At 37.8% G+C, this 16,821-nt stretch overlaps 1 protein-coding gene across 2 annotated transcripts in view; it reads right to left on the bottom strand.

Annotated features, from left to right (window-relative positions):
- Nucleotides 1-266: 266 nt before the first annotated feature.
- The window catches only part of CLTRN (collectrin, amino acid transport regulator), a 36,313-nt gene continuing 19,758 nt past the window's right edge, over nucleotides 267-16,821 (bottom strand). The window contains exons 5-7 of one of the 2 annotated variants that reach the window (XM_034436010.3): nucleotides 13,242-13,358; nucleotides 5,641-5,835; nucleotides 267-653 (exon numbers count right to left, since the gene is read on the bottom strand). In XM_034436010.3, coding sequence (XP_034291901.1) covers nucleotides 497-653; nucleotides 5,641-5,835; nucleotides 13,242-13,358 — 469 coding nt within the window. In that variant the 3' untranslated portion in view covers nucleotides 267-496. The remainder of the gene's footprint in view (nucleotides 654-5,640; nucleotides 5,836-13,241; nucleotides 13,359-16,821) is intronic. The other variant, XM_087895254.1, reaches the window with a different exon arrangement.

Here is a 16,821-nt window from a genome sequence, read left to right as displayed (position 1 = left end):
ATAATAGTTTAACTGTACAGGTGTCCAAGAACACTTTGTAAATATAATCTACCATTTGTTATTTTTATCAGTTTTTAATAATTATATTTTGTTGTTGCTTTGGTGCCCATTGAGGTGAATAGAATCCTATGGTAGCAAAAGTTGGCTTGTATGTTAGAAGAAAGCAGCTCACATGTTTCCTGCTATAAAATAATAGAAAAGGTGAAGATATGACTAAATCATAATAAGGAAGCATCTATGGCCTTTCATCACTGATACATCCAAAGAACATTTAACAGTGGAAGTTTTATTAAACATTTACATGTTTTCATGAAGAACATTGCCTTGAATGAGAAACTCTTATCACTATATAAGCTTGCTTATCAAAAGAAATGCACCAAAGGGCAAAAAAAACCCAAAGTACATAATTTTCTTGTTATTGATAATCAGCAGTAAGAACCAGATAAAAAGAGGTCAGAGTCTCAGAAACAGACTGAGAAATGGCATCCATTTATGTTCATAAGGGAGTAAACCGATCGTCATCTGCTGCTACATAGACTCCATTAATATGCCCAGCTTTTAAATCTAAAGTATGACAGGGAATTCTATTTTCCATTGTTATGGCTGCTTCGTATTTATCATCTAAATCTTCTGTTTTTTCAGCATTCTTGTGTCTGGAAAAGAGAGAGAATAAAATTGCTACTGTCAGTAAAATATGAAAAGCATACATCTTTTCAGCCTTAATGTTGCAGATAAATTATCCTTCTATAAATATTACAATACAGTACAGCTTTGGTGTAGTAGTTAAAGGGCTCAGGCTACAAACTGGGAAATTGTGAGTTCAAGTCACTCTTTAAGCACAAAGATAGCCCTTGGGCCAGTTACTCTCTTTCAACTCTAGGGAGGAGGCAATGGCAAAATGTTGCCCAGAAAACTTCACAGCTGTGTCCACCAACTGCTTGGAATCAATACCAAGCTGAGGGCACCAGAAATACCACCACCAAATAGTCATACTTTAAACAAATTTCAATTACAAAGTCCTATCTCAAAAATATTGAATATTCTGTGCCTGCCTCCCCTCAGCCATGTTTCTTTTAAGATGCCACTACCGCTTATTTGAGGAACATTTAGATGGAGGAGAAAATACAGTTTCCTTGTTCCAATGCTTTTGCTATTAAAGGATTCAATAATTTAATTATTTAAAATGCACATAGTAACTCTTGATTTACTGTGATAAACCAGCCTGGGGCTAAACTAGAGGAGTCTCCTTTGGTCTACCCTGGGATTCTGCTCTTAGGAAAAGATCTAGAGCTCCATAACCCTTAGACAATGGGCAGGTTGGCTGGCTGAATTCTCACTATCCATGTAAACATGTCCCAAATACCTCATCCTCCTGCTATCTGTACAACAGACCCAGTGGTGGGATTCAATTTTTTTTACTACTGGTTCTGTGGGCATGGCTTGGTGGGCGTGGCATGGCTTGGTGGGCATGGCTTGGTGGGCATGGGCATGGGCATGGCAGGGGAAGGATATTGTAAAATCTCCATTCCCTCCCCACTCCAGGGGAAGATTACTGCAAAATCCCCATTTCCTCCCGATCAGCTGGGACTCGGGAGGCAGAGAATAGATGGGGGCTGGGCCAGTCAGAGGTAGTATTTACCAGTTCTCCGAACTACTCAAAATTTCCGCTACTGGTTCTCCAGAACTGGTCAGAACCTGCTGGATACCACCTCTGAACAGACCCCAAACAACTAAAACCTGCCTGACAACCCTAACCCAGTGGTGAAATTCAATTTTTGTTACTACTGGTTCTGTGGGCATGGCTTGGTGGGCATGGTGTGGCTTGGTGGGTGTAGCTTGGTGGACATGGCAGGGGAAGGATACTGCAAAATCTCCATTCCCACTCCACTCCAGGAGGATACTGCAAAATCTCCATTTCCACCCCACTCCAGGGGAAGGATATTGCCAAATCCCCATTCCCATCCCACTCTAGGGCCAGCCAGAGGTGGCATTTGCTGGTTCTCCGAACTACTCAAAATTTCAGCTACCGGTTCTCCAGAACCTGTCAGAATCTGCTGGATTTCACCCCTAATCTAACCCCTAACCCTAACCTTACCCTAACTTTGGAAAGGCTGCATTGGACACAAATGGCAACACATTTTTACACTTACTTTGCATAACTATATAAAGGAATCGGATTTCTTAGCTAAATAGTGCCTCCATTTAGCATCTCTTTGAGTATCAGAAAATTGGGGGGGGGATGTCAGGAAATAGCTGTTGCTTTCATAACCTGTCTGGAAATGTTCCACGTAACTAGATTACCACTAAAATCAAAACCCTGGATAACTCCAATATGGCACCTTCCACATTTAGGTGGCTGAGAATGTACCTGTCAGACCAGCCACAGCTAATTCCCTAGGAAAGAACGACCCTTGACTCCATAGGGAAAAGGTACTTTTACTAGAAATGCTGAGTGCAGAGTGAGTGAGGCAAGCTCTGAAGAAAAACTGAGAAAATCTTATATTGAAAGCAATCCCCAACCCTTTCCCTGGTCCAATAGTCCCCTGGACTATTGGACAATAGTCCAATCAGGTCCTGTTCTGATGTTTTGGTAACCTGGTGCCTCCAGCATTGTGGTAAATTCCTTTCCCAGGGCCAGCATCCTTGAAGGCGGGAAGATGGCTCGGTTTGGCATTCCTGGTTCCTGTCAGTGTCCACACCAATGGTGAAATTCAAGGTTTTTTTACTGCCGGTTTTATGGGCGTGACTTGGTGGGCATGGTGTGGCTTGGTGGGTGTGGCAGGGGAAGGATACTGCAAAATCTCCACTTTCACCCCACTCCAGGGGGAAGGATATTGCAAAATCTCCATTTCCATCCCACTCTGGGGCCAGCCAGAGGTGGTATTTGCCGGTTCTCCGAACTACTCAAAATTTCCACTACCGGTTCTCCAGAACCTATCAGAACCTGCTGGATTTCACCTCTGGTCCATACTCTCCAATTTCCCACAACATTCTTTCACACACCCAGCACTCTTCCCCTCCCAAATGCCCCCTTCCCCCTGGTTATGGCAGTTGCTAGCGAGCTTCAAAGAAAGTGAGGATAGACAGCTGACAGTACCATTTTTATTTTCTCCAATATAAATCAATATGATTCCAATGATTGCAACTATTTGATACTTCTTCCTAAAATGTAATTATATTTGTGAACCTATATTTGAAAGAGCAAATTAACAATTTCTGGTCTATTTCAGTTTTTAACCTTGAATACCACTGATTCGTTGACAGATCATACCATATGATTTATGATATAGCATCAGCAATTTAGAGGAGATAATGAACTCAAAGGTCAAGTACAGCACATTTTAAACCCATAATACATAATGTAACAATCTCAGGATTTACATATCAGTAACATTAACAGCCATAAAACTTTATTGTAAATATCAGGCAAACTCTTGAATGAAGACATTTGCTAAAAGTAAATTACCTTGATTGCAAGGTAGGCTTTATAAAGTCTCACTAATGGAAGCCTTTCTTGCATGTCTCTCAAATGGAAAGCCACACACTCATATATTATTTCTTAACCCACTACAATTAACAGTCTGAATGAATTCCCATCTTTGTTTCTTTGTTTACTTATTTATAGAATTTCTATAACTATCCATCTCAATCAATGATTCTAGGCGGTTTACAGTTATAAAAATACATTATAGTTAAAAATACTAAAAACATCTTAAAACACTAAAAACACCCAGATTAAATATACATAGGAGTAAAGTACTTGGCCAATTAGCAACACAGCCAGGAATTGGATCCTTGATACATTTATCACCCCAGGCACAAGAATAGAGCCAGGGATTTTTTAGGGCCTTACAAAAGGCTAACTAACAGGGTTGGGACCATTCTAACCTCTGAAGGGAGGATGTTCCATAGAGCAGGGGCCACTATGGAAAAAGCCTGCCTTCTGATCACTGGCAGCCAACACTCTTTGATGGGATCTGCACCATTTTGCTCAATCTGGTTGGACTGGTAGAGACTCTTGGAAAGAGGCAACCCCGCAGGTTACCACTTTCAGTAGTCAGTTGTTTAGCATAGTAAATAAAGTGTTTCTAATATGCCCCAATGTGGCAAAAGCAAAGGTACCTCTTGAGGAAGAGGTTCCAACAAATAGCTCCATTACACAGTAGACAACAATTATGTATCCCAACCCTTTTAGCCTTCCAGAAAGTCATGGAGACCTGACTCTTCTCCTGGGTTTTGGGCTTAATGGGGGTATTGATCTGAGAGGCTACTGTGTTTTCCTGTAATAAGAGCTATCCCAAAAAATAAGCTGTAGCTTGATTTTTATGTGTGCACCTAATGTAAGCCCCAAAAATAAGCCCCAGTTAAGACCCCGCCCATTCCATCCCACCTTCTGGTTGCATGAGGTGGGGCGAGGCACATGCGTAAAAATCAAGCTAAGGCAGGGGTGGGTGGGTGGAGCTTCCCCACACGCCCCATATCCACTTATCTTAGGACCACTGCAGCCAGGCCTCCCATGCCCCAACATCTCTCACACTGCTGCCCGAGTTCTTCTGCAGCTGCTTGAAACCGCTCGTGGCCGGACGCCATGTGGCACATTGCACTGATGCCACCTCTTGTGGCCGGACACCATTGCACATCGCACTGATGCCACCGCTCATGGCCAGACACCACATGGCACATTACACCGGTGCCACTGCTCATGCCAGGACACCACATAGTGCATCACACTGGTGCTGCTACTTGTGTCAAGATGCCATGTGCCATGTCCTGCCAGTGCCACCCCTCGCATGCGCAATGGCTCAACATGCCATGCAGCCTCCTGAGCAAGCGGTGGCACGGGCGCAATGAGCCACATGGGATCTGACTGTGAGTGGCTGCGAGTGGCCGCAGAGGTAGTCAGGTAGCGGTGCGATAGGTGTCGGAGCACGGGAGGCCTGGCTGTGGTGGTCCTAAGGTAAGCGGGTAAGACATCCCCCCAAAATAAGACCTGGTGCTTTTTTGGGCCCCAAAACAAAATAAGACAGAGTCTAGTGGAAAGGGTGGAAAGGGTGGTTTGTATTGGTTGTTGTGTGCCACCTAATGAGAAGTTCAGTAAATAAATAAATACATAAATAAATGCATTGTGGATGCTCATTCTCTAATATAGCATCTACTCAAATGTATAATTTACCCTCAGAACATCCAAGTGAAGAGGCTTCACTATATACTCAGAGTTGCCTGAACCGTGAGATAGGTGGCAAATTAATTTTATAAATAAATAAATAAGGGTTATTTATATGCATTGCTTCTCCTGACCCCTTCAGTTCTATATGCACACCAGGCAGTGTTGCTGCATGTATTTCCCTTTCTCCCATCTCGACTTCTGATTAGACCTTTGGTTTCCCTATATTGCTATTACAAGCACCACCTGTCTCTCTTACTTATTAGCTTGCCTTCCCTTAAAGCCTACTTGGCACAAAAGATGATAACATACCATGGATCAGCTAGTATTTACATAGAGAAGAGGCATCTGTTAGCCTAACCCTTCATTTACTAAAAAATGGAAAAAAATAAATCAGGAAGCAATAAGCAAAAATATCGTTCATTCCTATTTGTGATTGGGGACTGACCCAAAGCAAGACAACTCAAAATGCTCACCTCTTGCGGTGATAAATCCCAAAAGATACGACTAAAACAATTCCAATCACGACGATGCCAAGAATAACCCCAAATACAATCAGCCAAGTGGGCAGAGGTTGCTCAGCTGATGGAGCTAAAGTTGATGAGATTTCCAAGAACTGCAGAGTGTCATCAGTTAATAAAAAGGCATTGTTGATCCGGTTTCTATTCATTCTTTAAAAAGAATTAGTTTGGCATATTTATAATCAATCAAATCAAATGTAGTCAATAAAAATAACAACTTACGTTGAGCATGTAAAATGGCTGAGGAAGAAAGGATTTAACACAGGTTATCATTAATTTCATTTCCAAAATTAATTATTATTATAAACTTTGTGTAATATTGCCTTAAAGTTGGTCCCAAAACATAAACTGATATAATAGAAAACTGTAAGTATTCTGACAGAAATTATTAATTCTCAAATTAAAATTAATATTTTTTTTTGGCTATCAGTTATTTTTTCTGGGATCAGTTCAAATTGCTGGTTCTGAGTTTAAATCTTCAAAGATCAGAATATTTTTCCACCTTAAAGAAACTATATGTTCATTCCACTTTTTTAGATCTCATAAACATTTAAAATCAGAAAGGCAAGAGTTCAAAACGAGTTTTTCATTTATGGCATCAGGATTTGAATAAATGGCACCCCGAGGAGGCCCTCTCTGTGGGAGTGCACAGGTTGATGGGAGGCCATCGGTAGCAGCAGGCGGACTCGAAGATAACTATTTGAAATTTCAGCATGGCAGTAATCTCACACATACTTCCAAATCAATCATAAAATATTTACAGGACAGAAAGATAAAGGTTTTGAAATGGCTTCATAATTTCCAAACTTTAAAATTATTGATAATCTGTGGGGATCTTCTCAAATGTATATACAAGGTGATCTAAAAATATTTCCAGTCCAGAAAAGTTCTACAAGAAATGGTGGTAGGAGAATTCAAAAGCAAAAATAGAAGGTCTAACTGTAGCTAGCTATAGTAAACATTTAAAAGCTGTTATTTCTGCCAAGGAAAGTGTTACAGAATATTGATTGAAACTTTTGCATCTGTCTTGTTCACTGTTTTCTTATTCTGTTTTGGTAAGCAACTGTTAACAAATACTACATATACATTCAATTTTTATATGCAAAATTTGAATATATATTTAATATTTATTGGAAATTGCTTTAAATTTGTACTAAATAGAATTTGTATCAGTTTCTATTTACCTAGGGATTCCCTGAAGCATACAATATGATCAAGAGTGCCTAAAAGTTTGCATACAATTGTATTTTGTATTCATTACCAATCTGGAATAAAAGCAATCCTACTCACTAATTCTTTAGAAATTAAAGAATTTCTAAAGGGGCCCTCGGTGGTGTCTCCATTTGTGAGGAGCTGCGCTCGCCTCCCTGACGGTGGCTCCTACTCTTCCAGCATCCGGGCCAGAAGCGGCAGCATGAGAACTCGCCCCCGGTTGTGGCAGGAGCAGCGGGCAGGGTGGCCGGCCACCCAGCCAGCAAACACTGCCCCACTGCCCTGTGTGCCCGAGCCGGCCAGGTGTTCCAGACCACAGATGTGCGTCGGTGCTGCAGGCTGGAGGGCTGGGGCCGTGCAAGAAGCCCGGTTGGGTGGGGAGGGAGGGAAGCCTTGGCCTGCCTGTTCTTGCCAGTCTGCTCCCCTAGGAAGTGACCGCTGGGATCCCCTCTCCATTTCTTTTTTCTTAAAGTTTTTTATTTTTTAGACAAACAAACATTTAATACATCAGTTATCTTTCCCCTGCGACATTTCGGTGTTGTCTTCCAAAGTTCTTTCTTCTTATATGTAGTTGTTATTTCTTCTATCTTGATCCTTATCCAATCCATTATATCAATTCATCATAATATTCTACTCATCACATATTTATACATACTTATATAATTAGTCATTTATATCTCTTCTCCAGCCAATAATAAAAACAATTCCATATTTTAAAATATTCTAAGTCTTCTCTATCCTTAATCATCAGGGTTAATCTATCCATTTCTGCACAATCTAAGATTTTTTTTATTACCTCTTCTTCCAGAGGTATTTTCTCTACTTTCCAATTTTGTGCATAGACAATCCTTGCAGCTGTTATTACATGTATTATCAAATAAACATTTTCCTTGCTAATTTTTTCAGGTAGGATACCCAATAGGAACAACTCTGGTTTAAATTCAATACATTTCTGTATCATTTCCTCCAGCCAAGTGTTAATTCTACTCCAATAGTTTTTAGCTTCCGGATATGTCCACCACATGTGATAATATGATCCTGGTGTTTGATGACACTTCCAACATTTGGCTGATTTTTCTTTAAATATTTTTGCTAGTTTCTCAGGTAGCATATGCCATCTATAAAACATTTTATATTGATTCTCCTTATATGCAGTGAACATTGTTAATTTATAGTTCCTTTCCCATAGTTGTTGCCATTTTTCCAAATCAATTGAATATCCAAAGTTTCTTCCCCAAACTATCATTGTTTCTTTTACTTGCTCCTCCTCTAATTCAATGCTAAGTAAGAAATTATAAAAATTTTTTATTAGGTTATCATCTGTTCCTGTCAGTATCCTATCCAACTCAGTCTTTTCCATGTAAAAACCATATAATTTAGCATCTTTCTCATATCTTGTTTGTATCTGCATATACATATACCAGTCTGTCTCAATCCCCTGTTCTTCTAGTTCCTGTTTCCCTTTCAATTCCCCCTTGTCTGTTAATAAATCCTTATATCTAACAATATTTCCAAAATTGGAAACATTTGGGTGTATTAAAGCTTCCATAGTCGATAACCATGTTGGTATTTTCACATAATACTTATCTCTTACTTTTTCTTACTTACTCTTACTTACATTATGCAATAACAGTGCATAATGTCTACATAATGTCTACGAAAATATGTATGTATCTTATTTCTACCATACCACAAGAAAGCATGCCATCCCAATTGTAAATCATAACCTTCCAATGTTAACAACCTTGTGTTTCTTAGCTCTACCCATTCCTTTAACCATGTCAGTGTTGCTGCCTGGTAGTACAATTCCCAATTTGGTAAACCAAATCCACCTCTCAATCTCGTATCTTGCAGCATTTTTTCTATTTAAAACTTCTAAAGTCAAGATAAACAACAATGGCAAGAGGGGACATCCTTGTCTAGTATCTTTCATTATACTGATCTTTTCTGTCATATCCCTATTTATCATTATCTTAACAAATTGTCTATTATATATTGTTTTTATTATGTTTATAAATCTCTCTCCAAAATCCATTCTCTGTAGTTGTTTTATCATTAACTGCCAACTCACATTGTCAAAAGCTTTTAGGGCATCCAAAAACATCAATGCCATCTGTTTTTCTGGATGATTCTCATAATACTCCAAAGTGTTCAAAATCATCCTCATGATTTTTCTTTTTGGTAAAAATCCATTTTGGTCTGGATGTATATATTCATTTAATGTTTTTTTTCAATCTGTGTGCCATTATTGACGCAAAAATCTTATAGTCCGCATTTAACAACGAAATTGATCTATTGTTTTTTATCAATTGTAAATCCATATCTTCTTTAGATATAAGTGTTACGTATACCTCTTTCCATTAATCTGGCATTTTAGCCTTCAATAATAAATTATTAAATAAATCCAACATTACATTACTAATCGTCTCTTGTAATGTTTTATATATCTCTGCTGGTAGACCATCTGATCCTGGTGCTTTTCCACTTTTTTGTCTTTTTATTGCTTCTGTTACTTCCATCATTGTTATTCTTTCCTGTAACATTCCTTTGTATTGTTCTGGTATTTTAGTCAAATCAGATTTTTCCAAATACTTTGATATCTCTTCCTCTGGAATCTTCTCCTGAGAGTAAAGTTGCTCATAATATTCTTGAATTATTTTATTTTTATCTTCAATTCTATATTGTAATTTCCCTTCTCCATCTTGTAAGCATTTTAGAGTTTTCTTCTCCCTCTCTCTTTTTAACTTGTATGCTAGCCATCTTCCTGGTTTGTTTGCATTTTCAAAGAAATTCTGTTTAGTTGCTCTCAATTTATTAGCTAAAGCTTCTTGTTCATTTAAATTTATTTCATGTTTTTTCAATTCCATCAATTTCTTAGTTTTTTTATTTAAAGTGTCTTTTTGAAACTCTTTTTCCAATTTCTTATAATCCTCTTCTAATTTTACTTGTTTCTGCCATTTCTTTTTTTTTCTTTTTTCCCAAGTACATTATTGCTAGGCCTCTGATATATGCTTTCATTGTATCCCATAAATTTTGAAGTGATTTATCCCTCTCTAAATTTCTTTGGCACGTGAGCCATTGGCTGTTGCTCTTCCGGGCTCCGACACACTGGCCACCTGGTCTTCGTGTGTGCATGCACTCCAGAAACTGGAAGACTAAGTGGCCAGCGCGCATGTGTGCACCAGAAACTAGAAAATCATCTTCCCACTGCACACATGTGCACCGGGCAGCTGCTCTTCTGGTTTCCGGCGCTTCCGCATATGTGAAGACCAGCTGGCCGGCACGCCGGAACCCAGAAGAGCAACAGTCGATAGCTCGGGTGCCTGGAGAGATGGCTCTGCGTGCCACTTCCAGCAAGTGTGCCATAGGTTCGCCAATCCGGGCACAGTGAATTACAAATACTTAGAAATGTGGAAGAAATGACAAATATCCTTTAGATAAAGCAGTCATAAATTCACACACCAAGCACTGAAACTGTTCCTGTAGTTCGGTTCAGTTGTGATAGAAGGAAGTCTCTACACTAGATTAACACAGCAATATGCTAATTATATAAGATCTTATTAATTAATCTTTTATGATGGAGATGGGATAATAAACTTTGATTTCAGAAATCTGTCTGGCTCAAGATGAGTTGAACTGGAGGAAGGTATATTTTGGAATTTTATTAATTTTACTTTCCTTTCTCTCCATAATTGAAACGCTGCTTTTAATAAGTTATTATTTACTTCTTAGGTACAGGTAGTCCTCGACTTACAACAGTTCATTTAGTGACCATTCAAAGTTACAAAGGCACTGAAAAAAGTGACATGATCATTTTTCCCGCTTAAAACCATTGCACCATCTCCATGGTCATGTGATCAAAATTCAGATGCTTGGCAACTGACTCATATTTATGATGGTTGCAGTGTTCTAGGGTGATGTGTTTCCCTTTCAAAGTCAATGATGAAACCAGATTCACTTAACAACTGTGTAACTAATTTAACAACTGCAGTGATTCACTTAACAACTATGGCAAGAAAAGTCGTAAAATGGGGCAAAATTCACTTAACTGTCTCGCTTAGCAATAGAAATTTTGGGCTCAATTGTGGTCATAAGTCAAGGACTATCTGTATATAGTTTTAAATACAGTAATAGGTATTTCAAAAGAACAGCCTACAAGTGATGGACAAAAGCTAAATCCAGGCTGTTAGTACAATGTGCCATTGATGCTGAAACAGATTTGTATTAAATCTGCTTACATAGAATGAATGCTTCAAAGCACAGCCAAAAAAAATAAAAGTGCATTCCATTATTCTTTGCATGGACCAATAGGTCAGTAATCTCTTCCCCCATGCCAGTGCACTGCAGTTGCCTCTGAGTTTTTCTATTGAAAACAGTATAATCTTCTCAAAAGCTTAAAAGTTAATCTCTCCCAAACAATGCATTCTCTTTCATTCCCGCATTCGTGTTTATTCAACAAATAGCACTGCATTTCTAAAAGAGAAACCTTTTGTAAAAGCCTAAATTCAACAAGTTTAAAACATGTAAATTATAGTGATTCACTTTTGAAGCTTGTAAAGAAAATCACCAGTACATTGTTGCATCGTCTTTGAGTTTATCTGTTGTTACCTGTTGGCTGCCAGCAGAGCTAGAAGCAGAGTCAGACAAAGAGGAGGTTAAGTGAGAGCCTGGGCCAGTTTTGGAACCTTTGGAAGGCTCTGATAAGGAAACAGCATCAGAGACAGAGGCAGAACCAGGGCCTTCCATCCTCCCCAGTTGGAGAGGCTGCTGTCTTCGGGGCCTGAGCTGAGTGAGGGGGAGGAACAGATGGGTCCCATCCCAGATGTGTGTATGCGGAGAGTGGAAAGGAAAGGAGAGCAAAGGAAAACAATAAGCCAGCTGTCAAGGAAAAGCAGATGTGGACACTATTCAGTCCCCACCCCCCTGCTGGGAATAAATAGTAGGGGTTTGGGAGTGGCCAGTTGTCATAGACAACCATTTGCTTTTAAGGTACAGCAAGCAATTCGGATTTCTAGACCAGAACCAGGTCTGTTGGGACTAATTACGTTTGGTTTTTTGTTTATCTATGTGACTGTTCCTACCCTATTTGAAAAGGGGTTTGTTTTTTATTCATGAAGTAAGTGGCTTATCATTACTTGCTAAGGCTGGGTCAGAACATTATCTGGGCTCAGAAGCTAAGCAGTGCCAGACTTGGTTAGAATGTTGGTGGGAGGCCTCCAAGAAATATTGGAGCTTTGAAATGGATTGGAGTCCTCAAATATCCCAGAGGAAGGCAATGACAAGCTATTTTGGTACTGTGGCCAAGAAGATAGCAGGGGCATATCTGCAAAATCATGTCCAGCTCAACCTGAAGGAGATTTTACTTTTTTAAAGGAGTTTGACCATTAACAGACTGCCTATAAAAAGTTCATGGTATATAATAATAGGCTATTTTCTTTCCTACTACAGAAAAAATCCAAAACATGATTCTTTAAAAATGAGGTGTGATCAAAGGCTATAAGCAGTTTGGCAGTACAGGTAATTTTTGATTTATGACCACAGCTGGGACTAGAATTTCTGTTGCTAAGTTATGTAGTTGTTAAATGAGTTGACCACTTTTGTTATGGTTGTTAAGCGAATATGATTTCCCACACTGACTTTGTTGGAAACGAACTAGGAAAGGCACAAATGGCAATCACATAACCCAGGGACACTGCAATTGTCATAATACATGCCAGTTGTCAAGCATCCGAATTTTAATCACATGATCCCAGGGATGCTGCAAAAGTCATTACGTGAGGACTGGTTACAAATCATTAGCACTATCATAACATTCAGCAGTTACTCTTAAGTTAAGAATTACCCATAATAGGTTTGGGTTTTTTATTTACCTTAAACTGATTAAAAAAATGAATGCCTTAAAATAAAAACTTATAAAATGAATGCTTCCAGATGGAATAATACCTCCTAACTGCTGTTAATCAACAATGGTCCTCTACTCTGCCCTTTTTTCTTTACTGCATTTTCAGTAAAATGATACAAGGAGCAGTGGGAAAAGTGGAAAGTTACAATAGAGTGATCCAATTAACTGTACATTTCATAAAATGTTGCATTTAATGCCTGATCTGGAAATTGGACCTGGACCTGGACCTGCATTCTAATCTTGTTCAGCCAAAATGTGTACTGATTGGAACCTGAGTAGAGTTGGCAGCATGGTTTAGTACAACCCAGGACTATGACAAATCTCAGTGCAGCTCTGAGCATTTTCAGACTGAAGAAAATATGCCAATGTTTCTAACAAAAATAAATACATTTGTTTTGAATAAAGTTGTGGAAATATATAATATATATGTCTGCTATATTACCTTATGGCGGCTTCCACATCATTCCTGGGAATAGTTGTTATATTTGTGAATGAATTTGTGACTACAAACCAAAATGATACCCGACTGGTAACATTGCACAGCAATACATTAGAAATTCTGAGAATTAAAAACAAACAAACATTAATATAGTATGTCTTCTCACAGACTCTTGAGACAACCACCAGGCTGTGTGTTTTAGATGTAAAATTATGATCTCACTTTCAAAGCACAAGCTTTATAGAGAGTGTTTTATTTTTTATTACCTGCCTCAGCTTTTACACCCTCTTTAGCACTGACCATTCTGGGTGGGGAATTTTGGGAACTGAAGTCCATATAACTACAAAGCGTACCCAGACTGAAAAAGGCTGAGCTATTCTAAGGAGAAGTAACCAGTGACCTGGGTGGATGAGCCAGTAGACTCAGCTCTTCCCCAGGTGAATTATCTGAAGTTTCTTTTCCCTTCTATTGCTAAAATGCTTCTATTTTTTCCCATAAGGTATATGATCAAGGCTAGAACATGTGAATAAGATGTCAAGATTTACATTAGTTACATTGGATAGGAGTCTCTGCTGATGCACATTAATGGAACCAATATCATGTGTTCGTCACACCTTGTTCCATTCATAGCATGGTTCTTGTTTAAAGAGTACAGGTAGTCCCTGATTTACAACAGTTCTTTTAGTGACTGTTCAAAGTTATAATGACCCTGAAAAATGTGACTTATGACCATTTTTCACTCTTATGACCGCTGCAGCATCCCCATGGTCACGTGATCAAAATTCAGCTGCTTGGCAACCGACTCATATTTATGACATGGTTGCAGTGTTTTGGGGTCATGTGACCCCTTTTGCGACCTTCTGTCAAGCAAAGTCAATAGGGAAACCAGATTCACTTAACAACCTTGTGACTAACTTAACAACTCCAGTGATTCATTTGACAACTATTATAAAAAAGGTTGTAAAATGGGGCAAAACTCACAACAAATGTCTTGCTTAGCAACAAAAATTTTGGGCTCATTGGGGTCATAAGTTGAGGACTATCTGTAATTACCTCCAGTATACAAGAGTATATGCTGCTCCTTAGTGACATCTTCTGGCTGATTACCAGCAAAACAAATGGTTTCAATCACAGTTTTCCATTTTTAAAAAAATATATACACAAATTCATAGACCACACATGCATGTACATACATAGATGAACACATATGTGATCTTCATAAAGGTCATAGTGCTAGTCTAAAGTCAGATACATTTGTATTTAATAATAAAGTCATCAGTAATGAAGATACTCGTCTGAAGTCCAAACATATATTATAAATTCATGAGGTTACATGAGGCATGCTTTTTTATGGTATGGCAAAAATAAGATGCACAGTTATTTCCAAAGACACTATGTAAGAAATGCATTATTATTAGTATGGGAGAATGTTAGATATAAGTATTATTTGAAAATACCAATATGGTTATCTACAATGGAAGCGTTAATACATCCAAATATTAATAATATGGGGACTATTCTTAGATATAAAGATATATTAACAGATAAGGGGGAATTGAAAAAGGAATAAGAAATAGAAGAACAAGGGATTGAAATGGATTGGTATAGACAATTACAAATACAAACAAGATAAGAAAAAGATGCTAAATTATATGGTTTTTACTTGGAAATGACAGAACTGGATGAGATACTCACAGGAACAGATGAAAAAATGATTAAAAATATATAATTACTTATTAAGTATTAAGCTAGAAGAAGAACAGGTAAAAGAAACAATGATAGTATGGACTAAGAATTTTGGATATACAATTGAGTTAGACAAATGGCAGCAAATATGGGAAAGAAATTACAAATGTCTACAGCATATAAAGAAATTCAATACAAAATGTTCTATGGATGGCACATGGCACCTGAAAAATTGGCAAAAATGTTTAAAGATAAATCAGCTAAATGCTGGAAATGCCATCAGATACCAGGATCGTATTATCATATGTGGTGGACGTGTCTAGAAGCGAGGAATTACTGGATTAAAATTAGAACATGGCTAGAGGAAACGATAAAACAACGTATTGATTTAAAACCTGAACTGTTCCTATTGGGCATTTTACCAGAGAAATATAGCAAAGAGAATACTTACTTGATTATAGATATTGTAACTGCAGCGAGAATTGTATTTGCACAAAATTGGAAAGCACAGAAAATCCCTTTAGAGGGAGAAGTAATTAAGAAAATATTGGAATGTGCAGAAATGAATAGATTAACATTGGTAACTAAAGAAAAGGAAGAATCAGAGTATTTTAAAGTATGGGGACAATTATATCGATGGTTAGAGAAAAGATATATACAAAAATTTAAATAATTGATGAATTAATATAAATATAAGAAATTTGGGAAGAATGATGTAACAATCTAAATGAAAATATAAAGGTATGATAGAAATATGATATGAAAATGATGGAGGAGGGAGTAGAAGACACAAAATATGTACTCAGATGAAACACTGAATGATTAAGGATGTATTGTTTGTTTGTTTGTATGTTCGTTTTAAAAAAATAAAAAACTTTTATTAAAAAAAAGAATAACAACTTCTTTGACCTTTGATTGAGCCTTGTAACTGAGATAATATAAGCAACATGCATGATTCTCATTACCTGTAGAGGAAGACATCTTAATAGTCATAGTTGATAACACACAGTAGATCACCTTCCTTAAAGGTGAAGAAAAGCCCTTATTATCAGTTTAGCTAGTCCTGGTTACAGGAACCAGAAGGAAGCAAAGATAACTACTGACCAATATCTACAATAGTACATTGTATTATCAGCCCATTTTATAGTAGCAGATTATGCCTAAAGAAGAAAAGTAAATTACTATTCCTTATACATAATACTTGTCATCTTTTTAGATAATGTTTAATTTGTTTTGATTATGGATAAGAGAAATTAGCAATTTGCTACTGGTTGGTAAGAATTTCAAATCTTAACACAACGAAAGTCACAGTTTTTGGCTCTGATATTTAAGTTAAATGGAAGTGATATGAGTATCTGTATATGAAAGTGTTCTGTTTAATGGCTAGACTATTCCAGGGGATATTGGAAAGTTCGTCTCAACCACATGCCTGAGTAGTTCAGTCATTTCCTGAAAATAAATCTTGTGGTCCAGTTCCTAATTGAATGGGACAGCATTAACCACATCTTCATTCTAGAAGATTTACTACACAAAACTATTAAACTGCTCCCAGGACAGCCAGACTGATGCAATCTGAAGGAAGAATAACATTTTTTAACACCCTATCCATAAAACAGAACATTTTGGGTACCACTATCCTCTAATAGATCCTGAAAAGATTTTACCTGGAACTCAGAAGAGCTTCTGTCAGTTAAAGTAGATAGTTTAAAACAATTAGTCCCTTTTAATAATTTAAACAATACAGTTAAAAGACGAACAGCAGTAGAAATGCTTGCATCTACTGCTGTTTGTCTTTTAATTGTATTGTTTAAAGTAGATAACTCTGACCTACACAGATATATCATCTTCAGAGAATCAAAGAATGTAATGATTGGAAGGGAGCTTGGTGGTAATTCAG

Source organism: Pantherophis guttatus, chromosome 5, assembly GCF_059756535.1.
Source record: "Pantherophis guttatus breed Tessera chromosome 5, ASM5975653v1, whole genome shotgun sequence".
NCBI lineage: Eukaryota > Metazoa > Chordata > Lepidosauria > Squamata > Colubridae > Pantherophis > Pantherophis guttatus.
Note: the sequence above shows the minus strand (reverse complement) of the source record. Positions and strands in the feature narration are given on the sequence as shown.